This window comes from Lotus japonicus, chromosome 1 (assembly GCF_012489685.1).
Source record: "Lotus japonicus ecotype B-129 chromosome 1, LjGifu_v1.2".
NCBI lineage: Eukaryota > Viridiplantae > Streptophyta > Magnoliopsida > Fabales > Fabaceae > Lotus > Lotus japonicus.
This window is the reverse complement of record NC_080041.1, coordinates 58,058,872-58,084,799: the sequence shown is the minus strand read 5'-3', so window position 1 is coordinate 58,084,799 and position 25,928 is coordinate 58,058,872. Positions and strand designations below refer to the sequence as shown.

The 25,928-nt window shown below is 40.2% G+C and overlaps 1 protein-coding gene across 1 annotated transcript; it reads right to left on the bottom strand.

The window, feature by feature from the left end:
- Positions 1-1,478: 1,478 nt before the first annotated feature.
- On the bottom strand, positions 1,479-16,993 carry LOC130739881 (uncharacterized). Its single transcript, XM_057592341.1, has 2 exons — positions 16,320-16,993; positions 1,479-4,674 (listed from the first exon to the last, which is right to left on the bottom strand). Exons 1-2 carry the CDS (start codon positions 16,991-16,993, stop codon positions 1,479-1,481), a joined length of 3,870 nt encoding a protein of 1,289 aa, XP_057448324.1.
- Positions 16,994-25,928: the final 8,935 nt, after the last annotated feature.

Below are 25,928 nucleotides of genomic sequence, written 5' to 3'. Positions count from 1 at the left end.
CACTCTTATTTAATGTTTGAGTTATATTAAAGAGAGAGAATGATAATATTAGTAAACTATTGGGTGAGAATTGTAATAAGTGAAAATACGAGATGATAGTTGAGAGATATAATATTAAATGAGGGTATGAATATAAGAAAATAAGATAAAATGCTTTGGAATTATAAAACAACAATGGTTTTGAAATAAATCATAAGAAACTAAAATAAAAATAATTTTAGAACGGGCGAGTAACTCTTTAGGCTACAACCCTAAATAACAATTTTTGGAGAAAATAAATGTTTTGAGTTCGACTCTCAACAAATATAATTGCATTAAATACAATGCACTAGTTTGTGCTGAAACCAAAGGAAATGAACCCATTAGTTGACTTAAAAATGTGTTCTATTTAATCACAATAGCAGAATTAAATGTTTTGGGACATTAACCTTAGAGCATCTCTAATGTTAAGTTCTAGTTCTTACTTCCTCTGTTCCTATTTAACTGTTCATTTTGAGTGCAGACACACATATTAAAGGTGTGATTAATTTTGTTGATTTTTAGAAAAAAGTGAGGATTATTTTTCTATTTTACCATTTAAAATATGCGTTATCTCTCCTCATTTATTGTACTGATAAGGGCATTTGTTGTAAAAACATCATTTAATGCTTTCTTGAAATGCTAAGTGGACAGTTAAATAGGAAAAAAAAAATTCAAAGTGGACAGTGAAATAGGAACGGAGGGAGTAGTTTCTTAGCACTATTCATGTGTACTCATACTGTCACATGTGCTTAAGCTACTCTTTGCTGATTTTACTTCAACCATGTGTTCTTAGTAGTAGTTTTTAGCACTATTTATTTAGTCCCACAATACCATTATATTATTATTTTTTATTTCAATATAATTTTGATTTAAATTTAAATATTAATTTCACTACTTAAATTAAATTAGTATTTAATGAATGAGAGAGAAAAAATTAATTCTTAACTCAGAAATAAGAACTAAAAACCTTGTATTGGATATACTTTGTTTGAAAAATCTTTCTATTGTCTGATGTAAGCTTAAATAATATCTACAATCCATCTTGATCTACGAATGGATCAAAATTGTCGGTCAACACCAGCTGGTTCCTATCAGGTAGCAGCTAACGAAATGAAAATTTGTGTTTACTTAGTCACTCACCTTACAGACTTCCACATTAGCAAGAGCTACGAGCAGGGTTAACGATAATACATAAGGGGTTAAATGTGTTTTTGTTTAAAAATCACTAATGTTTGTTTCAAAAAAAAATCATTAATGTACAAAAACTGCCATAAAATATATTAGTGCCGACTGCCGTGAAATGCCATAAAAATAACTTGAAGACCAAATTCAATAATTCATTAGTTTAGGGATTATAATCAATGAGATAAATATATAAAAGGGGAGTAAGTTTAATAATTTACTGAAAAATATATTTATATTCTTTTTTTGGTACATTGTCTAAAAGAAAGAAAAAACTACGGTCTCACATAGGAGACACCCCACGCATCAGCTTGTAAAAGAGCACCTAAACCCGCCAGCGGGAACTCACACAGAACTAGATCCTGATCTTGCTCCGCCCCATGCTTAGCCAATAGATCCGCACAAGCATTACCCTCTCGCAGCGTATGCCGAAAGTTGACAACCCAATCTCTACTCAAGAGGTCTTTAATATCCCATACCAATGATGCATAGAGATGACCCGAAGGAGGCACCGAGTTGATAAGCTTCACAGCCAGTTGGGAGTCCGATTGACACTCCACTCGACGATATCCCCCATTCCAAGCTAGAGAAAGACCATGGAATAACCCAAGAAGCTCTAACTGCAGAATGCAGCTGTCATTAAAAAACCCATAGAAACCCCCAATCCACATACCGTCACTACAGCGAAGGCAACCTCCAAAACCACCACGCTGTGGAGTCCCACGAACGCTGCCATCCACGTTCAAAACCACACAATTTGGCAATTCTACTGTCCATTGAACCATCCTCGTCGACGACCTGGTTGAATCCGTAGGAGCATCAAAGGCACGCTTAATGTCGTGTACCATAGCAGCCACGTTAGTCCCCAAGACCTGCGACGGAATTACCGTCCCTTCAAAGCACCTAACATTCCGAGCCCTCCAAACCCACCACAAAGTCGCCATGACAACGGGATTATCCTCCTTCAACAACTGCCGGAGCCACCCTTTCACATCACCACTCCCAAACATGGCACCCTGAGTGTCAAAACCCATGGCATTCCAAATTCCCTTCGCCTGAATGCAATCTCGAAGACAATGGAGAGAGGACTCCACACTGGCATTACAAATCACACACTCCACACTTAAAGCCATTCCTCTCCTGTGCCTGCAATCATTAGTTGGAAGAGCCTCCTGGGAAGCCAACCAAACAAACATGATGCACTTGAAAGGAGCTTTCAGCCGCCAAATCCAGTTCCAAGAATCCTCAACAAGAGCCATCCCAGCGTCTTCTTCCCTAGTCTGTTGCATAATCCAGTAGTACCCCGATGCAGTAGAGTAGATCCCTGAAATATGGCTCTTCCAACGAACCCCATCCCCAACATGAGAATTAAGGCGCACTGTTAAATTCTTGATACAATCAGCAATCGACTCCGGGATCATGGTCCACAACCGCTCCAAACGCCAGGCCCCATTCTCCCAAACATCTCGCACACGGAGCTCGGAATCATGAATATCGACGTATGGGACTTCCTGGCACAGAGGAAGCGTTGTACACCAAGGCTCATACCAAAACGACGACGCCCCATTCCCAACCTTGAACTCGAACCCATGAAGCAACACATTCCGCGCCTTAAGAAACGCTTTCCAAACCGGAGAGCCAACACTGTCCTGAGCAGCAAGAAAAGAACCATTCGGAAAATAATTAGCTTGAAGAATAGTCACCCACGGCTTCTCCTGAAGAGAGACCATCTGCCAAACATGCTTCCCCAATAATGCAACATTATGATCTCTAGCCTTCCTCAAGCCCAAACCTCCCATACGTTTCGGTCTGGCAACCCGGTCCCAACTAACTAAGTGCAGCCCACGCCCATGCCTGTCTTTCCAAATAAAATTCTTGATCACCGAATCCAATCTATCACACACACCCTGCGGCAGCCACACCTGACTCATGCAGTACGCCGGCATGGCGGAAATAACAGATTGAGCAAGAGTAAATCGCCCTGCCCTATTAAGCAGCTTGCACTTCCAGTCAGCCAACCTGGAATTAATCCTATCGAAGATATAATCAAAATCCCTAGCAGTCACACGACGTTGGAAAATAGGGAACCCCAGGTATTTACCAATATCTGCCGTGAATTGGAAGCCTGCAATCCCAGCAATCCTAGCTTTCTTCTGATTCGTAAGCCCATTGCAACCCAGAATTTTGGACTTAGCCTCACTCACCTTTAGACCCGAAGCTGTACAGAAAGAATCCAAAAGCTCTTTTAACAAACGCACCTGATTATTCCTAGCTTTGACAAACAAGAGGACGTCGTCGGCAAAGAAGAGGTGGGACAACCCTGGACCATTACGCACCGTACAAACGGGGTCCCATCTACCCTCTAGCACTGCTGTGGAGATAGCCGAGCTCAACCGCTCCATGCACAGGACAAACAAATAGGGAGACAGCGGATCACCCTGCCTAAGCCCTCTCTTAGCTGCAAATGGGGAAATCCTTTCCCCATTCCACAAAATCGAAAGGTGGGATGCCGTCACACAGTTCATAATTAGAGTAACAACAGAGAGAGGGAACCCAAAGGCCACCAATGTTTCCCTCGAGAAACGCCAATCAACCCGATCATAGGCCTTCTCAAGATCAAGCTTGAAAACCAAGTTACCTCCTTTCTTTCTCACCTTTCTCTGGTGATAGACAATTTCTTGAAGAGCAATAGCATTATCACTCGTACATCTCCTAGGAATGAAACTACTCTGCATGGGGCTCACAATATCACTCAATACAGGTCTTATGCGATTAACAAGGATTTTGGTAATTAATTTGTAAAGGACATTGCACAAGCTGATAGGCCTGAAGTCCTTATAAGAGATAGGACAATCCACCTTCGGGATCAGCACTACCATGGTCTCCCCCAAAGCTCTATCCACCTGTTGAGTTTCAAAAACATTTTTAATGTATAAAAATACATCCTCCCCAACAACATCCCAATACTTCTTGTAAAAAGCGGCAGGAAAACCATCTGGACCTGGCGCTTTATAAGATCCCATCTGTTGGAGAGCAGACAACACCTCATCTCTAGTTACCTCACAAATAAGAGAAGGGAAGTGCCCCTCTGAGAGGACCGGAAGATTAGGCGTGGGCAGACAAGTGGTATCAATCTCCACGGTTTCTGCAAAAAGATTTTTAAAAAATGCAACAGCACCTGCCTTGAGAGTATCATCATCCTCACACCTATTCCCATCTGCCATCACCAACCTCGTAATGCGATTCCGCTTCCTTCTAATGACGGTTTGAGCATGAAAAAATTTGGTATTCCTGTCACCAAATTTTACCCATTTCTCCCTGGATTTCTGGAACCAAAGCATCTCTTCCTGCGCTAAGATATCACTAAGCTCCTTCCTTAGCTTCTCATGCTGAAGGTGGAGAGCCACAGAATCTACATGCTCAAGACGTTGCTGGATAGAGGCGATACAGTTTTCCATATGCCTTTTCCTCCTAAAAATGTTCCCAAAAGTTTTTCTATTAAATTCTAGGGAATCCCTTCTAACCTCATACAAAGCTTCCTGTATGTTCGGGCTGCCCTTGTTCCACGCATCATGGACAACAGACTTGTAGAGAGGATGCATGGTGTAACACCCCGATTTCCAGGTGTCACTTTAATAACCAAAAATAAACTTTACGCGGAAAACAGGTAATTTTTTTTTTGATTGTTTCCTTTTAATAAAAGCAATAAAGAAATAAAGACAAAGCCCAACAACTAAACTAACCGATAAACAACATATACAAAGGTACAGCCTCTGCTGCACTATCCCGTCACGCGCACACGCAGTGACTCCAAGGTAGCGTGCCCGTAGGCGAATATATACAAACCAGAACTGTACGCAAAAGCATCAAATATACCACTATCCAAGAGAAAGTCGGCCTCAAAATGGCCTCAACCCAAGACCCCTATAGTCCGACAGACTCTCTGTGATCCTCAGCAAGAGAACCACACAAAAAGCCATATATCGGGAACCTACCCGGTCCCAAAAGTAAGACGAATCAGAGCTATGACAGTGACAACCAACTCAAAAGACTCTAACCACCCATATCCCACACTACTATTATCGACTCTCCCTCGATCAGCCATGAAGTCCGGGTCCTCGTCGAAAGCTTCAGTAATAGACATTTCGCTCCGGGTCTTTCCCGCACAACGAATCATCACGAACCGGCTGACAGACGCCTGGCAGCAGGCCAACCGCCCAAACACAAACATACAAACAAAGCCAAGGTGCTAGGGTCAACTTACAGAATACAATAGATATACAATCAACATGCGATAAAGGGGGTATATATATATGTTGTATATATACATATAAGTTATGTATTGTATCAACTCCCTAATACAATTCAATCATCAAAACACATAACGATGTTTATCAACATCAAATCATCAATATCTCAACAGATATAGTTAGAGTGCATGATATGTCAATGCAACGTCAATTAAGAAGGTTCCGGAAGAAATAGGCTGGGCACGATCGAGTCGGTCCTAGCACTAGCATTGTGCCGACCATAACCCTCGGGTGTCACTTACAACCTTGACATAGTCGGATCAGTCCTAACCCTACGGGTCGACTTTTCCCTCCAACGAATGCCCGAGTTACCCGAAGGCATGCTGTACCCGAAGGTATATACTGTACCCGAAGGTATATAGATATACTATACCCGAAGGTATATAGATATACTGTACCCGAAGGTATATACTGTACCCGAAGGTATATAGATATACTGTACCCGAAGGTATATACTGTACCCGAAGGTATATAGATATACTGTACCCGAAGGTATATACTGTACCCGAAGGTATATAGATATACTGTACCCGAAGGTATATAGATATACTGTACCCGAAGGTATATACTGTACCCGAAGGTATATAGATATACTGTACCCGAAGGTATATAGATATACTGTACCCGAAGATATATACTGTACCCGAAGGTATATAGATATACTGTACCCGAAGGTATATACTGTACCCGAAGGTATATAGATATACTGTACCCGAAGGTATATACTGTACCCGAAGGTATATAGATATACTGTACCCGAAGGTATATACTGTACCCGAAGGTATATAGATATACTGTACCCGAAGGTATATAGATATACTGTACCCGAAGGTATATACTGTACCCGAAGGTATATAGATATACTGTACCCGAAGGTATATACTGTACCCGAAGGTATATAGATATACTGTACCTGAAGGTATATGTCGATTCGGCGACAAAAGACAATTAATTATGAAAGGAGTGCGATCACCCTTGATGACTTCTTGAGTCATCTGACTCATCAAATCTCGATGGTCAAAAACTGCTCCGACACAAACTCAAAACAACCCAAGAGTTAGTGTCGGTCAATACAACACAACTCTACCAACAAGATTACACGAGGGTCTAGTGTCGGTCAATACAACACAGCCCAAACAACAAGATCACTAGGTGTCGGTCAATACAACACGGCTCCACAACACTACCCAAGAGTACTAACGTACTCGGTGACTTTCAATCATCACCATAGCTCACCTTAGTGGCTTTCCCAATTCCGATAACTCTCCAAACCCACAACAAAGGTCGACTTTTCCCCGCCTTTCGTAAATATTTTTCCCCTTCAGTTCTCCTATGCTTAAACGTTAATAAAAATGATTTCAATTCAAATTAGTCAAATTATGAGTTTATTTCTCAAAGTCTAAGTTTCCCAAGTCTTTATTTTTCGAAAGCTCTATCATTCTAAGTTTCCAAAAATCAACCACCCAAAATACATTTCCCGGGGAAAGTCTAGGAATTCCAACGAATCCCAACAAATGGCTAAGTCTCAAACCCCACATTCGGACTTGCCTAGGGTTGTTCATCCAACCCGAAATGTCAAAGATCACCAGGTCAATGAACCTCCACTCCGAAGTTGCGTCAAAACGCTCAATTCAACACATCATCAATATCATAAGTTATGAAAACAATCATAACAATAAATCATCATCATAAACAACATCAGATAAAGCATAAGTCGAATTTATCGACGCCTATCATGCAATCATAGCTAAATATAGCAAGTTGCCCTAACCTCGAGCTGTTCCAGCTTCGCAAACAAAGTTCTCCTCAAACAATTGCTCTGAGTATTCCAAAGTTCCTTCAACTGAACCTCGGAGGAAAACAAAGCAGAAACCAAACAAAATCGATTAGTTCGATCGCAAAACAATACATAAACGATAGACAAAGCATTAAAGCTTCAGAATACGACAATCGGGTACGAAAGGACAAGTTTTCGAAAACGAAAAACTCCCCCCCCTTAGGAAATAGCCCACGGCCATAAGGAGAAAAGGGCTTCGGCTCTTTTTCTTCGATCAAATCAATTCACAAGGTAGTTTTAGGGTAAAACTAAGGCAAAGAAACTGTCGGAACAATTTTCGGACAATCGGGCCGAAATACATCTATCCAGGGGCATTTTGGTCCAAAATAAAGGCTCAAAACTTCAAAGTTATCAGTTCTGAAAACAAATTTGACAGCAATGATCCTCATGACATCCGTGACAACAAATCCTAAAGGCACGAAGTCAGATTAAGTCTTTTCGACAATAAAGTTTCGAAATGTGAGACAAAAAGGGTTTTGAAACAGTTTTTCAGATCCTGGACAACTGGATCACAATCAGCGTTTACTGACAGAGGTTTTAGACTCAGGGGAACGTAAGGAACATAACCCAACCAAGAAATCGAAGAAATCGAACCATTTTAGAAAAAGCTCAAAACTGTGAGCACAGAAACGACTTTAGAAACGCAACAGAAACAACAATCAGAGGTAGGAATCATGTTAGTTACCTCGATACCTAGAAGTAGGGACGAACTGCGCGAAGATTGGTCAAGTTTTCGCGAAAATCTCCTCCCCCCTTGCTCTCCACGAAATTCAGCCACAATAGGAAGAAAATGAATGAATTTTTGCTTTTTGAGCTATTTATAGGCAGGCGAAATCGCTGGAAAATGAAAATTTCGCGATTCCGATTTTTGCAGCACGATCACCGTGGAATTCTAAGAGAGATTCTGGCGTCAGAATTCCAGAACTCAAAACAAATATCTAAGATTTAGGAAAAACGATATCCAAAACGCCAAAAGCGGTGTAAGTTAGTCTGTCCCGAAAAACTACGTTTTGCTGTGATGCTCAGACGACAAAACTTCCAACAGAAGAAAGATTGGAAATGTCGAAACTAGTCTGGCAACGCGGACGGAATCTTCGTTAGAAGTCCCGAATAGAAAAAGTCTTCATCCTTCGCTCAAAACTAAGGTTTCGAAGCAAAGAAATTAGCGTCGGCGGACATCCGAAAAGTAAATACTATCGTGCGTACAGTCCAGAGTTCCGAAATGAAATGCTGGTCGAAGGAAAAATAAAGAGAATCTTTAAATTTTCCAAGAATTCGAAATATCGCCTAAACATTGCTTTAAAAGCGAAATTAGCCTATTCTGGACATGCTCGCCATAAGGCAGGTGTGCAGACGACTCGCACTAGCTCCGAAAGAAACAACGCCACATTCCTCGAGCAATTCCTGAACTTTCTTCTTCATTAATCTTTCTCAAATATCAAACTCCTGTCACACTTACACTGATTCCACGCGTGAGTCGGAAATTAACTTGTTCCGAAAATCCGGGTCTTACAATACTCCCCTCCAAAAAGAAAGTTTCGTCCTCGAAACTCAGAGTTCTGAGAAAATTACGAAATACAGTTCCTTGATTTGGTCTTCCAATTCCCATGTAGCATTGCCCGTGTCATTGTTCCTCATAACCTTTACTTAAGCAAGCTGTTTTCCCCTTAACTGTTTCACTCTTCTATCCCCACTGCTAACTATCGGTGTCTCAAAAGACAAACCATCATTCAACTTCATGTCGTCTGGCTCGATCACTTGCGTCGGATCTCTGCTTGAAATGATACCGGTTGGCACTCCGTGTAGTCGCTCAATCTTAGCCACTTGTTTTTTTTTTACTGTCGGTCATCCGAAATCCTTCTTAAACTCGGTGCCTCTCTGTCATCTCAAAGTAGATACTCAACTTGTCCTCGTGATCTTCATCTACAGTCCAAAACTCCACTTGTTCGTTCGATAACTCCTAGACGAATCCTCCCCCTTGGAAACCGCTAGTCCATTAAAACACCTCTAACTTCGTAACTATCTTTACACACACCAAGAAATCACACTTCTACTTAGTCACTATTCGAATTAAAGCTCGACTTATGTCCTTATTTTTGTCCTTCACTAATCTTATCCCCTTCAACATCAATTTATCAACAACTTATAAGATAATCCTCCTCTTAATACCTAACAATCCATTATTATCGTCTTCTTCCTCAAAACTTCCCTCACTCAAACCTATTTACACTTACTGAAATCCCTAACACTTCGCACAAATCGAGACTTATCCTCTAGAAGATTAAATCATAACTATACCTCAAGGGACTTAACTAGCCATTTTATCATCCGATCCTTCAACATTCTGAGATTTAACTGTTATCGTAGCCGCTAACACCACTAAATCTCTTATGTGTACATGAATCTCAGCTCACTAGGTCAACCTTAGCCCTAGGATTCTCATTCAACTTTAGTAAAATTCACTTGTTACCCGTAATATGCATCATCAAAATCCATAACAAAGTCCCATTGACTCTTATACTCTACGAAACTCGTCAAAATATAACAACCTCAGGTATTCATCTTAATACTAACACCTTCCTTTTTGTGACTCAATCACCATCTCGTCAATCAACTTCTTAATCTCTCAATCAAATTCTGACAACCTTCGAGTCTTACACACCTTAGACAGACATTCATAGATTTAAAACCTAAACCTTCACCAAGTTTGGTCCTCTAGTGACCTTTAATCCTTCAATACTTCTTAAATGAATATCCGTTTCTTAAAAACTATAACTCCTTCACTTACCCAAACGACCTGACCAGTGGCGTCATGCTTTCACATTCACAACTTATTATGCTAACATCATTCAAATCTTGTCACATGGTCATTATGTCCGCAACCTCATAATCAACATCAATCGATCACCAACCTTAACACTCCACACAACCCAGAATTCCTTTACTTCAAGATCTCTCTTATATTATACCTCAATGGTCTTAACCCGAAGCTCACCTTCAGGTCTTCAATCTTCTAAGATTCAACTCCTATTGTCACACCTACAACCATAAGATCTCCTATTCGTACGCTATTCTCGACTCTCAAGATTCAATCTTAACCCTAAGATTTCAATCCAACTTAGTAAATCTCATTTAGTAATCTTAGCATATTTCTTTGGAATCCATATCAACAACCTCAAGTATTCAACTTATGCTAAAACTTTCTTTCTCCAACTTAATCATTAATTCAACACTTTTCAAGCGAAAATTCATCTCTTAAGACTATAATGTCTCCACATATTAATCCAACGCTTAGCAAAACTTATTCCTCGAACTCGACTATAACAATCTAGTTCAGAGTTAATTCTTCTCAATCTCGCTACCATCAAGCTATCATCTAAAACCTGATTACATTCAACTTATTTAGTCTCTAACAATTCCACTCAGTAATCACATAACCTATGACTTCATAACTTCCGAGAAACTACTTAATACTTTTCCGGCATTAAACCTCTTGACTTAGTCTACCTCTACTTGGAGTAATCACACGAACTAACCAATCAATGTCTATACGACACTCATCGAATTCCAAAGATTTAAATCTTAATCTTTCACAATCAAGTGCTTAACACGAACTTTCCTCCCAAATCCGACTAATCCTCAATCAATTCAAATTCATCTTACACATCCTTCTATCAAAGTCCATAACCAGCTGTGATTCCGAATATCACCCCCTCAATATTAGGTTGATCAGGCCTAATACATCGAAGGTGGAAATTTAGAAAAACCCACTGGAACAGTCAATGAGCTCCTATCCTCCAGTAGTCACAAATATCCTGATACTAAATCCTTTAAGGATCCCGCTACGGAACTACACACCCTCAACATAACACGTATACTACCCATACGGAATCTCCCTAAGATTCGTTCTTCAACTACTAGCTTCCTCATAAACGCATCGGTGGAAGACTACTTTCTAGACTTAGTGTGCTATTCCCAACCTCGTGTAACTTCTATAGTTAAATCACGAGCAACCTCGAATAAGGTCCTACATCGTTCCCACGTTCTTCCTCGTTCAACTCCTCAGCTCTTGCCCTCCTTGGCATGAATCCTTTCCTCTGGAGCAAGTTGTTTTCCTTTCCCAACATTCCCTGATGATTCGCCCCTGAGTGCCTTGCAATCTTGGGAGAAATGTCCCGGTTGGTTGCAATTGAAGCATAGACTTTCTTTGGTCTTGCAGTTCACAGCTAGATGCCCCTCTCGGTTACAGTTGAAGCATCTCCGTCCAATCACTGAGCATTTGTTAGCAAAATGCCCAAACTTTCTGCAACGAAAACATGTCACTCCTTTGTCACCAACTGGCTTCCCCCCAGTATCAGCAGTCGTCGGTTTGTACTCTCTTGAGATAAGATTTCTTCCCTCGGAACGCTGATATGGTCCCCACTTATGGTAGCTCTTCCTTCCGTTGTAGCCTTGGGAACCTAACCTCATTCGTCCCCCAGCTCCAGTTCGGTTCATTCCTCTTTGTTGATACATTGCTGTCGCCATCAGTCGTTGATGATGCTCACGTGTAGCCTCCGCCATCCGGTTAAGATCCACCATCCTATATCCCATCGAACGTCCGATTAGTACTAACCATACGGTAGCACTAGACAAACCACTCAATCCGATTGAGTAGTAACGCAAGCAATTAGAGCGAAAATCGCTCTGCAGACAATCAATTTTCACTCTTTGCAGAGTCACACAACCTAGCACAGAAGACCTATTCCCCAAAGACTCCCAAAAGACTCGACTAAGCTCTGATACCACAATGTAACACCCCGATTTCCAGGTGTCACTTTAATAACCAAAAATAAACTTTACGCGGAAAACAGGTAATTTTTTTTTTGATTGTTTCCTTTTAATAAAAGCAATAAAGAAATAAAGACAAAGCCCAACAACTAAACTAACCGATAAACAACATATACAAAGGTACAGCCTCTGCTGCACTATCCCGTCACGCGCACACGCAGTGACTCCAAGGTAGCGTGCCCGTAGGCGAATATATACAAACCAGAACTGTACGCAAAAGCATCAAATATACCACTATCCAAGAGAAAGTCGGCCTCAAAATGGCCTCAACCCAAGACCCCTATAGTCCGACAGACTCTCTGTGATCCTCAGCAAGAGAACCACACAAAAAGCCATATATCAGGAACCTACCCGGTCCCAAAAGTAAGACGAATCAGAGCTATGACAGTGACAACCAACTCAAAAGACTCTAACCAATCATATCCCACACTACTATTATCGACTCTCCCTCGATCAGCCATGAAGTCCGGGTCCTCGTCGAAAGCTTCAGTAATAGACATTTCGCTCCGGGTCTTTCCCGCACAACGAATCATCACGAACCGGCTGACAGACGCCTGGCAGCAGGCCAACCGCCCAAACACAAACATACAAACAAAGCCAAGGTGCTAGGGTCAACTTACAGAATACAATAGATATACAATCAACATGCGATAAAGGGGGTATATATATATGTTGTATATATACATATAAGTTATGTATTGTATCAACTCCCTAATACAATTCAATCATCAAAACACATAACGATGTTTATCAACATCAAATCATCAATATCTCAACAGATATAGTTAGAGTGCATGATATGTCAATGCAACGTCAATTAAGAAGGTTCCGGAAGAAATAGGCTGGGCACGATCGAGTCGGTCCTAGCACTAGCATTGTGCCGACCATAACCCTCGGGTGTCACTTACAACCTTGACATAGTCGGATCAGTCCTAACCCTGCGGGTCGACTTTTCCCTCCAACGAATGCCCGAGTTACCCGAAGGCATGCTGTACCCGAAGGTATATACTGTACCCGAAGGTATATAGATATACTATACCCGAAGGTATATAGATATACTGTACCCGAAGGTATATACTGTACCCGAAGGTATATAGATATACTGTACCCGAAGGTATATACTGTACCCGAAGGTATATAGATATATTGTACCCGAAGGTATATACTGTACCCGAAGGTATATAGATATACTGTACCCGAAGGTATATAGATATACTGTACCCGAAGGTATATACTGTACCCGAAGGTATATAGATATACTGTACCCGAAGGTATATAGATATACTGTACCCGAAGATATATACTGTACCCGAAGGTATATAGATATACTTTACCCGAAGGTATATACTGTACCCGAAGGTATATAGATATACTGTACCCGAAGGTATATAGATATACTGTACCCGAAGGTATATACTGTACCCGAAGGTATATAGATATACTGTACCCGAAGGTATATACTGTACCCGAAGGTATATAGATATACTGTACCCGAAGGTATATAGATATACTGTACCCGAAGGTATATACTGTACCCGAAGGTATATAGATATACTGTACCCGAAGGTATATACTGTACCCGAAGGTATATAGATATACTGTACCTGAAGGTATATGTCGATTCGGCGACAAAAGACAATTAATTATGAAAGGAGTGCGATCACCCTTGATGACTTCTTGAGTCATCTGACTCATCAAATCTCGATGGTCAAAAACTGCTCCGACACAAACTCAAAACAACCCAAGAGTTAGTGTCGGTCAATACAACACAACTCTACCAACAAGATTACACGAGGGTCTAGTGTCGGTCAATACAACACAGCCCAAACAACAAGATCACTAGGTGTCGGTCAATACAACACGGCTCCACAACACTACCCAAGAGTACTAACGTACTCGGTGACTTTCAATCATCACCATAGCTCACCTTAGTGGCTTTCCCAATTCCGATAACTCTCCAAACCCACAACAAAGGTCGACTTTTCCCCGCCTTTCGTAAATATTTTTCCCCTTCAGTTCTCCTATGCTTAAACGTTAATAAAAATGATTTCAATTCAAATTAGTCAAATTATGAGTTTATTTCTCAAAGTCTAAGTTTCCCAAGTCTTTATTTTTCGAAAGCTCTATCATTCTAAGTTTCCAAAAATCAACCACCCAAAATACATTTCCCGGGGAAAGTCTAGGAATTCCAACGAATCCCAACAAATGGCTAAGTCTCAAACCCCACATTCGGACTTGCCTAGGGTTGTTCATCCAACCCGAAATGTCAAAGATCACCAGGTCAATGAACCTCCACTCCGAAGTTGCGTCAAAACGCTCAATTCAACACATCATCAATATCATAAGTTATGAAAACAATCATAACAATAAATCATCATCATAAACAACATCAGATAAAGCATAAGTCGAATTTATCGACGCCTATCATGCAATCATAGCTAAATATAGCAAGTTGCCCTAACCTCGAGCTGTTCCAGCTTCGCAAACAAAGTTCTCCTCAAACAATTGCTCTGAGTATTCCAAAGTTCCTTCAACTGAACCTCGGAGGAAAACAAAGCAGAAACCAAACAAAATCGATTAGTTCGATCGCAAAACAATACATAAACGATAGACAAAGCATTAAAGCTTCAGAATACGACAATCGGGTACGAAAGGACAAGTTTTCGAAAACGAAAAACTCCCCCCCCTTAGGAAATAGCCCACGGCCATAAGGAGAAAAGGGCTTCGGCTCTTTTTCTTCGATCAAATCAATTCACAAGGTAGTTTTAGGGTAAAACTAAGGCAAAGAAACTGTCGGAACAATTTTCGGACAATCGGGCCGAAATACATCTATCCAGGGGCATTTTGGTCCAAAATAAAGGCTCAAAACTTCAAAGTTATCAGTTCTGAAAACAAATTTGACAGCAATGATCCTCATGACATCCGTGACAACAAATCCTAAAGGCACGAAGTCAGATTAAGTCTTTTCGACAATAAAGTTTCGAAATGTGAGACAAAAAGGGTTTTGAAACAGTTTTTCAGATCCTGGACAACTGGATCACAATCAGCGTTTACTGACAGAGGTTTTAGACTCAGGGGAACGTAAGGAACATAACCCAACCAAGAAATCGAAGAAATCGAACCATTTTAGAAAAAGCTCAAAACTGTGAGCACAGAAACGACTTTAGATACGCAACAGAAACAACAATCAGAGGTAGGAATCGTGTTAGTTACCTCGATACCTAGAAGTAGGGACGAACTGCGCGAAGATTGGTCAAGTTTTCGCGAAAATCTCCTCCCCCCTTGCTCTCCACGAAATTCAGCCACAATAGGAAGAAAATGAAGGAATTTTTGCTTTTTGAGCTATTTATAGGCAGGCGAAATCGCTGGAAAATGAAAATTTCGCGATTCCGATTTTTGCAGCACGATCACCGTGGAATTCTAAGAGAGATTCTGGCGTCAGAATTCCAGAACTCAAAACAAATATCTAAGATTTAGGAAAAACGATATCCAAAACGCCAAAAGCGGTGTAAGTTAGTCTGTCCCGAAAAACTATGTTTTGCTGTGATGCTCAGACGACAAAACTTCCAACAGAAGAAAGATTGGAAATGTCGAAACAAGTCTGGCAACGCGGACGGAATCTTCGTTAGAAGTCCCGAATAGAAAAAGTCTTCATCCTTCGCTCAAAACTAAGGTTTCGAAGCAAAGAAATTAGCGTCGGCGGACATCCGAAAAGTAAATACTATCGTGCGTACAGTCCAGAGTTCCGAAATGAAATGCTGGTCGAAGGAAAAATAAAGAGAATCTTTAAATTTTCCAAGAATTCGAAATATCGCCTAAACATTGCTTTAAAAGCGAAATTAGCCTATTCTGGACATGCTCGCCATAAGGCAGGTGTGCAGACGACTCGCACTAGCTCCGAAAGAAACAACGCCACATTCCTCGAGCAATTCCTGAACTTTCTTCTTCATTAATCTTTCTCAAATATCAAACTCCTGTCACACTTACACTGATTCCACGCGTGAGTCGGAAATTAACTTGTTCCGAAAATCCGGGTCTTACACATGGTCCAAGCCGCTTCAAAACGAAAAGGTCTCTGGCCACGGTTCTCCACTTTTTTGCCACACCGCAGAAGTAAAGGGCTCTGATCAGAATGCAACCTGGATAGGACCTCGACCCCACCTTCCGGGAAACTCGTGCGCCAAGAGAGGGATGCAAGAGCTCGATCGAGTCTCTTCTGAACAGGGGGTCTTCCAACACTATTTCTAAACCAGGTGAACTGCAACCCTGTGGAACCAAGATCCAGCAAACCACAGCTATTCATATTATCCACAAAAGTGCGGGCACGCGAGGGAGAGAACAATCCCCCTCGTTGCTCAGTGGAAAGAGCTATATCATTAAAATCTCCCAGGATAACCCAAGGTTCTGAGAAACTCCCAGCCAAGGCTCGCATATGATCCCACATAAAGCGCCTATTACCTGGAATTGGGCTGGCATACACACCAGAGCACTTCCAAAGGAGTGGACCAGAGGTAATGTTAAGAGTAATAATCTGACGATGGGACGCAACCACTGAAACATTCCCTCTAACATCATTACGAGCAAGAGCCCAAATTCCTCCTGCTTGCCCCTGGGCTTCCTCCACTCCCACAACACTGTAACCTTGCTTTAACCAAAAATTTTCCAGCCTACTAAACTGGACATGGGTCTCAAGAATAAAACAAATCTCTGGTTTATGCTTCATCACCATCTCTCTCATGTGACGCTTAGTTACCGCATTCGCCGCACCGCGAACATTCCAACTCAAAACAGAAAAATCAGTTTGTACAGTCATTAAAAACTAATTCAAGAGAGAGGTATCCCACAGCTGAATCCTAACTTGAAGCCACACTCAAGTCAGTCACGATACCCTGCTCCCTGTCTAGAGCCATCTTTGAGTCTCCTATAGCTTGATCCTCTGGACGGTGCAAGTCAGGAGGCCTTGTACTCTCCTCCATACCCTGAACCCCAGCCTGGAAGATGACTACCTGAGGAGCACTAGCCAAGAAGGATGAAGACTCCCCTGTCATGTGAACGTTAGATCCAGTAGTCTTCAAATACTCACGGACCTTGGCACCAACGTTTTTCCCATCGTCCGCAGAATTCCCATTGGTTCCCACATGAAAAGCACTAGTAGGCCCCACAAATTTCAAGTCTAGGGCTTTAGAATTACTTTTATTTTCCAACGTGGGTCCCTCCTTTCTCTTTTTGATCCACACTTTATCATTAAACTTTTCCTCCAATTGTTGCACGGCCACCTTAACATGAGCCGGCCCCACATGGTCTCCTTTTTGTTGCACGTGTTCTCGCCCCTTGCTAGCTTGTGAACTATCAAAGCCACTTTGTCTAGTATTCAGAAATGGGGCCCGCACCTTCTGGTTTTGTTTCTCTTTCTTTCTGTCTTTCCCATCTTTCATATTAATTGGCCACTCCTGATTCTTTGGGATCTGTTTTTTCCTTGTAACTACCATCCATTCTCCCAGAATTCCGTCCCCCCCATCATTGGGGAGTGCTGATTTTTGCACACTTATTGCGTCATCCACCATTAAGCAGCTTGGAATATTCCCCTCAACTTCCGCCGTCATGATTATGTCAGTTTCCGGAATCATAGCAATTCCTCCCTCTCTTTCCTCAGACAACGTACCTGACCCTGGAGCAGGTAGGGTTTGCGGCAAGTTCCCCTGAGGTTGTGACGGCGCCGCCACCTGGGCCGGCATGAAAACCAGAGGAGCCGTTGAGCACTCCTTCTTCCAATGTCCATAACAACCACAATTGGAACATATAATATGGAGCCCCTCATACTCAATCTTGTGCCAATGCCCTTCAATACAAATTTTACCAATCACAGGCAGCGTGAGATCTAGCTCAATGCAAATCCGGGCAAACTTCCCCCGTTCGGCTCTGAGAGTGTTTGTGTCCACTCTAACTGGTTTTCCTATCGCCGATGCCACCCCTAACAAGTAGCTCTCGTCGTAAAACACGACATTAAGTCCAGGAATCCTAATCCATGCCAGTGTCTTTGAGACCTTTGCATGTGGCGAGAGGAAGTCCTTATTCCAGGTAGCCACCGCCAGGTAATGGTCGAAAACCATCCAAGGTCCCCCCTCCATCACCTTGGCCCGATCCGCAGCAATATCAAATTTCACCATATAAAACCCATTATCCACATCCAAAAGGTCAAAATCGCCAGATAACCTCCATGTTGATGACAACCGAGCCTTCATAGTCTTGTACCCAAGCCTCTTACCCAGCAACGACACCACCAGAGCCTCCTGCCAAGGTGAGCACATTTCCTTGATAACCTCAGCGTCCGTGATCACCTGTGGAAGCATACGATTTCCATCCACCAGTTCAATCCTCATCTTCCCTTGGTCTATCAAGTTCACCGTCTCTTTTGCTGGAGCCGCCATCTTCCCACCTAGAAGCTTGTCACGGAAGGATACCGGAACCCCACCAACCGGTGGCTGTCGGAAAGCCACGCCTCCAGAACTTGCAGCGCTCATGCCTCTTTTTTTTTTAATATATTTATATTCTAACAACTTATGTTGATATATAATGTATTTATTATTTGGATTAAATATGTTTTTCTCTCTGACGTATACACCCAAATCTCAAATGATTTCTGAAAGAAAATATTCTCGTTTTTTCAAATGAAAAATTTTGTTTGAGTTATAACGTCATAAAAAATATTTAACATATTTTTCACCTTATCAACAAAGTAGCAATCCTATTCAGATATCGGAAAGTGTTCACTTGTAATTTATACGCATCACTTTTAATTTTAGTCCCTCAAAATTCTATTCAATCAATTTTTTTCCCTATTCCCCTTCTTTGTCATCCTTTTCCTCTTCTTCCCCTATCAATCCTAGCTACCACCAACCTCCACTTCTAGCACCACACAACCTGCATCATTCCCCCTTTCATCGCCCTTTCCTCTAGCTCCCCTTCCCTACCACACCTTCTATTTGGATTGAGGACGGCCTCTCGGGGCTTCTCCCTTTTATGCAGCTTGATGGATGTAATAGCAATACTTTCAGCTTCTTCTTCTTAATTAATATATCAAGCTTGCTTAAAAAATGACTTCAAGAATTGCAAATCACACTGACATAATTTAGTCACTTAATTAGGATTAGAATCAAGACAACAAAAAGTAGCTAATGAAAGAAGCTTAGATGAAGCCTAAGTTTTTTTTTAATGAACATAAGTTTTTTTTTCGAAATAAGAGTATCATCGTCGATAACAGTTACTAATCATCTTGCCGTAGATACTTACACTAAGCGGCAAACAGTTGATCAGGAAATGTACTCCATTTTCATGGGCAATAATCGAATTCCCGATCTTATGATTAATGGACAATGTGAGCTAATACCATAATATAATATCATAATAATTCTCAAAAACTAACTAAATCTAAATAGAGTCCTATAATATTCATCACATTTCTCAAGCTCCGCAGCAGCCTTTGTTGCTCGTTCTCATTTCCTAACTTGTTGACTTGAGCATGATAGCAATTTAATTATAGATATCAGCCACCATCCATCTATCTAGCGACCTTAGGAGCATATCCACATAGATCGTCCCAAATTGTAGCATCAATAAATTTTAAATTTATTCTCTTTTTATTATTATCGTCCAATTTGGAATTGACTCCATCGATCATTGATTCACAAGAACGAAGAATCTTCTCTCTGTATTCAGAATACGCTTCTTACGTTGTCTCTGTCCATTTGGTTAAAACATAATCTCCTAATGATTTTTTATGGTACATAATCTCCTAATGATGATAATATTAATTATTGACTATGAAATAAAATTATTATTGTTAGAAAAATAACAAAAACAAAATTAGTCCTACTGTAAGCAGTTGACCCTGAGATTTCGGATTTGAATTCACACTACATTTGAAGTGGGTTCAGTTCTCCCCCTTTCCCGTACTGTGCTCCTAGTGAGATTAATTTGAATTGAGAGGTTAAGTTTCCCTTATAAGTGAACATGTTTTGACGTTATAGCCTTATAGGCACACTACTAAAATAACACAATTTTGTGACGAAATTTAACACTTTGTGACAGAATTTGTCTGTCAAAAATTCCGTGTTTTTAGTAGTGGTAACACAGGTGTGACTTCACGAATGCATTTATCAGCTTAACATGAATCAAAAAGCTAAAACTGAGCCTTAACGTAGATCTTCATGAAATTTAAGAGAAATCCGGCCATAATTTAATAAGTTCTAACTCTTTTGACTTTTTTAGCAGTACCATTTGTTTCGATGTGGGAACTAGAACAACTTGCAAAGCCGCCACAACAAAAAGAAATATGAAGTAAATACCAAAAAGTAATAGATTATATTCTACGTACACTGACCGTAACTTTCAGTCAAGAGAGATTATTTTGTAAATGCAAAACAAATTTTAATATTTTACGGGTGCATGCTTATAATTAACAATGGCAGTATATTAGAACCAAAAAACAATGGCATTATATTAAATTAAAGTATCTAAGTTATAGATATTGTTGACGGGTCAGCCTAAAAGGTCGAAATATATAATTAAGGTAATCATCAGCAGGCAGGTCATGACTTGTTCTACACAGGATTAAGTTTTTTTTTGTTTTTTGAAAGACACAGGATTAAGTTAAGATTGCTCTAGTTATTAAATAAGACAAATATTAATTTTTAGATTAAATATCTTTTTTTTTGAAAGTGATTAAATATCCTTTTTGTTCTTCTAACTTTTTTTAAAGCCAAAGATCGAAGATAGATTGAAATAGAATAAAAGTCATGATGTAAGACCCGGGTAGATTAAACATTTAATTAGCTAGTTATTTATCGACTTAAGGGCGATATGCACTACTAAGCTTGAGTTGATGTGTTCTTTGTACCTTGTGTTTATATAAATGATTATATTTTTAATATTATTATTATTTTCTTCCAAAAAAATAAAAGGATAGTTGCAAAGTAAAGAAAAAAAAAAGTTTACGTGTTTGGCTAATTGAGATAGATATATATATATATATATATATATATATATATATATATATATATATATATGTGTAACTTTATAATAATATCTAGTTAACACTTAGTTTCTTGATAACTTAAACTTTACTCAAAGTGATCTTAAATTATATCATTGAGTCCCTAATAATTTTTAGGATAATGATTCATCTCCCTTATATTCTTTCTATAGCTCTATGAGTTAAATCCTACACTATTAAAATTAGAACTAACACTTTTACTTCCTCTAAGAGTTATTATTTTCGTTGCAACACCTGTGTTAGTGTTCTTGCCAGAAATTACGTCGACGTACAGTTGCCACGCGCCAGCCATTTACTCAAACAAAATTTGACAACACAAGCCTATAACATACCACCATTTGACACCTTCACCTATATGTGATGATGCACACAGCTCACGCATTCTGTCCCCCTCATGTTTATCCATTAATTCTGATTTCTTCTCCATGAATTCATATTATGCTATGCATTTTTTGAGCCTATAAAAGGTAGGGAGTGCATCGAGTTGTTTTCAGTAAGAGTATCATTTCTTCCTCTCCCTTCATTTCCATTACTCACTCTATGCAAAGTCACTTTTCTTTTTCTTTCACGGCAACAAAGTGCTGGAGTTTTAGTGAAACAAATTTTTGAGTGTTTGTCTTGAGAGTGAGAAAATTCTTTTGTGTTTTGGAGCGGAAGTTAGGATCTTAAAGCTTAGCATTTTTTTAGAGCAATTAATTTTCTAAGGATACGAAGTGCGAGAGAGCGTTCGTGTCAGAGCTAAAGAATGGAAGGAAAGCGAGCCGATACGAGGAATGATGACGTGATCGGATCGGAGTTACAACTTAAGAAAGAAAGTGGCTAAGGTGATGGCACTTCGCTTCGGCTATTTATATATTGAATATATGCTATATGCTTGTTGTGAGGACTATTCTCTTAGGCTATTTATACCATTGAATATATGCTATATGATTGTTGTGTGAGCACCTGGATGCTTGCTATTTGATAAAATGACTTGTTGTAATGATGTTTGTACTTTGATTATGATATTTGATTATCTATTAACGACCTATCGCTTGTGTAACCGGAGGGTTTTTCCGAGTGTCGGTTAGAGGAGACTCTAACTATGCTTTAGATCTACTGTGGTTTTTGGTCAAGAGGTTTTTTCAAAAATATTTATACAGGGTGGGATCTTTTATTTAATTTACCAAAGTTTTCGAAAAGGAACTAACCTATTCATGATTTACTTATAAAATTTCATCTAAAATAAATAATCAAGGGGTACACATATTTTATAAATTAAAAGAGAGTTTATTTGCATTGCAAAACTTTTAAAGAATGAGAAGGATACTTTCAAAGGGACTTCAATCAATCCTTTTTAGAAAAGAGTATTTCAAAGGGGACTTCGATCCTTTTTAGAAAAGAGAATTTCAATTGGGGACTTTATTTAATGATTTTTTGAGGAAAGAAAGACGAGACTCGACGACACGGTTACTTGGAGTGGAGTGACCTGTCGTAGTGTAAAGTTCGGTCACTTGGAGTGGAGTGAAACCGTTTGTTTGGCAAACCTTGATTCATATCATGCATGCATACATTTTGTCAGGATGGTGGAGTGGTCATGCCTGTCTTCTGAGGACGATGGAGTGGTCGTACCTTCAGATGTTGATACTGGAGTGGGTATCAACTATGTTGATACTGGAGTGGATATCAACTAAGTGGCATTCACTAGTCAGAGGTCGATACTGGAGTGGGTATCAAACCGACTAAGTGTTGTCCAGCCTACCTCATGGAAAAAGCGTTTATATTCGGATCATTTGATGTGCCTATGTGGCATTGCATTTGCACGAGCATATAGACTAACCTTAGGGTTGTCGATTGAGCTTGATGATGAGGTGATATGTGCTATGAGTTTTGATATGCTTGAGATAAGCTAAATGTGATTTAATTGTTAGGTGTGTGGGAGAGGTTTGTCATGGACAACCCTCATATTTTACGTAAGCCGCGTGATCGATAGATCTGCGTGAGTAAGCGTGAAATGTACAAGTATGTGATTATGTGTATATGGTGTGACCTACTATTATATATATACCTATATTCTGGAAGTTGACCCTCGCACGCCATTGTATGTATTGCTTGTGTTTGGGCGGCCGGCGACTGCCAGGTGATGGACGACGACGTGATCAAGTACCATGCTTTGGAGGGGCCATAGTGATGCTGCCAATGACGATGATCAATGATAATGAGATTATGAGCCATGCTTATGTATCAGTTTGGTGAAGTGCGATGTTAGTCGTTCGTGGGATTAACTAGATGTCTGTTGATGCCAGAAATCTGTCGCAGATCTTATCAGAGATTGATTGTTCGACCATTGAGGAGACTCGCTCGGAGGAGAAGTAGAGTTTTGTGTAGGGCTTGAGCCCTTTGGGTAGAAAGCTTACCGTCGTTGGTTGAAGCTTGTAGGATGATCATATGAATTTGTATTCTATTGGGTTCGGAGGGAGGGTAGGTCCCGATGTGTGTTGTTTGGTGGTCTATCCAGCGTAGAGATCATAGTGAGCGTGTCGGGCATAAGTCTTTTGATATCTCTTTTTAAGACTCAACTGTACTTATACTTTGGGATATAAAGTTATATATTATTGGATAATTATTGTGCATTCGCTAGAGCAAGTTTTAGAAAAAAAAAAAAGCTACTCGCATTTTTGGACTCCGAAAGTTTAGTCAACATATTTAGTTTGGATAAAGGTTACTAAAGTAACCCTCGAGAAATCGGGGCGTTACACATGAAAACACCTTTCTCATGGATATAGAAATTAAGACTGGTCCTCATTTTAACATATTGAGTTTTAGTCACTATTAATTATTAAACTTCTATTCATTAGAAACCATAAAAATTATGCATGTTGTTTTGAAGTCTATTGTTTAATTTATTCTTTGGATTATTTTGAGTGTTGAATTGCTGGGGTGGTGTTGGCTTGGGATTTCATTAAGGACGAAAAGCCAAAAGAGAGGTGAGCTTCGAGAAATAGCTACATCAATAGCCCAAAGAAAGCCAGGAAAATGACTAAGTGTAAAATGCTAAAGTTGTCGACAAGCACATGTCAACCACTTCAAGAAGCTTATTACGACAGGATCATCTAGAAGAGAAAACTCAACCAGCGGTTATCACCAGCACCACTGACCAAGAACGTCGGATCATGGAGGACGTGGGCATTCGCAAAGTGAGCGGGAATTTCAATCTAGATCGTGGGTGGCTTCTATAAGGCAAGTTATTGAAGGAAATAGCCTATATATAGAAGATCGGACATGAAAGAAGGTGTAAGACCAAGATTTGGTCACGTAGTACAACTCTATGTTTTGATGATTATATGATAACTATTGTGTATGAACAATTATGGTACTCTAACATTGTTTTCTGAGTGTTTAAATGACAGGCTATGACTCTGATCAATACTCACAACTATCAGAAGCATTTAGCCAAAGAGTAACCAACGCAACGCTTTCGCACTCACTATGTTCTGATTGAACAGTAGTATATGCTTCAGAAGTTCTGAAGATGATAAGCTCTGATGTGGATTCAGATCACTTCAAGTTCTGAAGACCAGAAGCTCTGAAGGTCCAGAGGCTCTGAAGGTCCAGAAGCTCTGAAGGTCCAGAAGCTAAGAAGTGAAGATTCTAAAGTCCAAGAGTAAGCTGGCTCTGAAGACCAAGTACTTCCAACTCTGATGTCCAGAAGAAGAAGAAGATACGAAGGTTAGAGGATCCAAGCTTCCCTCTAACTCTGATCACCAAGCTTCACAAGTTCCAACATGAAGCGTCGTCTGATCATAAGTCAACTAAAGGCTCACGTCGCTGTCCAAGTACAAAAGCAATTGTACTATCCTGACGACCTTACCTAAGATGTTCAGCCACAGCAGAATTTGGACGTTCCGGATTTGACCTCCAACGGTAGCATTTCAAATAGCGAATACAACCCTAATCCTTGGAGTATAAATAGAGGCTGAAGATTGAAGAAGCGGCTAAGAAACTTTGTACAAGCTTAAGCAACCATTCAATATTCTCTTAACAATCTTTCTTCAATAGTTCTTACTGTGTTTAACTTAGCTTTCTCAGAAGCACTCATTGTAAACCCAAAACCCTCAAACAGTTAGTTTGATTTCCTTAAGGGACCAAGGTTGGTCAGCTCCTTGAGAAGACTAAGAGAGTGAATCTTAGTGTTTCCTAGTTCATTGTATTGTTAGTGCAGTTGTAACAAACATTGAATAGTGGATTGCCTTCCTTCTAAGAAGGAAGAAATCACCTTAACGGGTGGACTGGATTAGCTTGAGCGATTATCAAGTGAACCAGGATAAAATACTTGTGTGCTTCTCTTCATCTCTTATCTTTGCACCTTGTGTTGTTTATTCGAGAGATTTATCTAAATCTCAAGAAGGAAAAGGTTTTTAGTTAAAAACGCTATTCAAACCCCCCCTTTCTATCGTTTTTCATACCTTCAATTGGTATCAGAGCGCAAGTTCAGATTACCACACCTAACAATGTTCAGTCATCCGGGCTGGTGTGAAAAACTGTGATGGCTACCACCAGTGATGCGCAAAAGGATGTTTACAGTGCAAAACCTCCTATCTTTGATGGACACAAGTTCGAGTACTGGAAAGATAGAATCGAAAGCTTCTTTCTTGGCTTCGATGCTGATCTTTGGGATATTATCGTGGATGGCTATACGCGTCCAGTTGATGCTGAT

Excerpts from the sequence above, each read along its gene's own strand:
- LOC130739881 (XM_057592341.1), bottom strand. The coding sequence starts at position 16,993 with ATGACTGTACAAACTGATTTTTCTGTTTTGAGTTGGAATGTTCGCGGT. Across the intron at positions 4,675-16,319 it reads GGGGTCGAGGTCCTATCCAG|GAGGAAAAGGCATATGGAAA; the intron begins GTTGCATTCTGA and ends GAACATTTTTAG.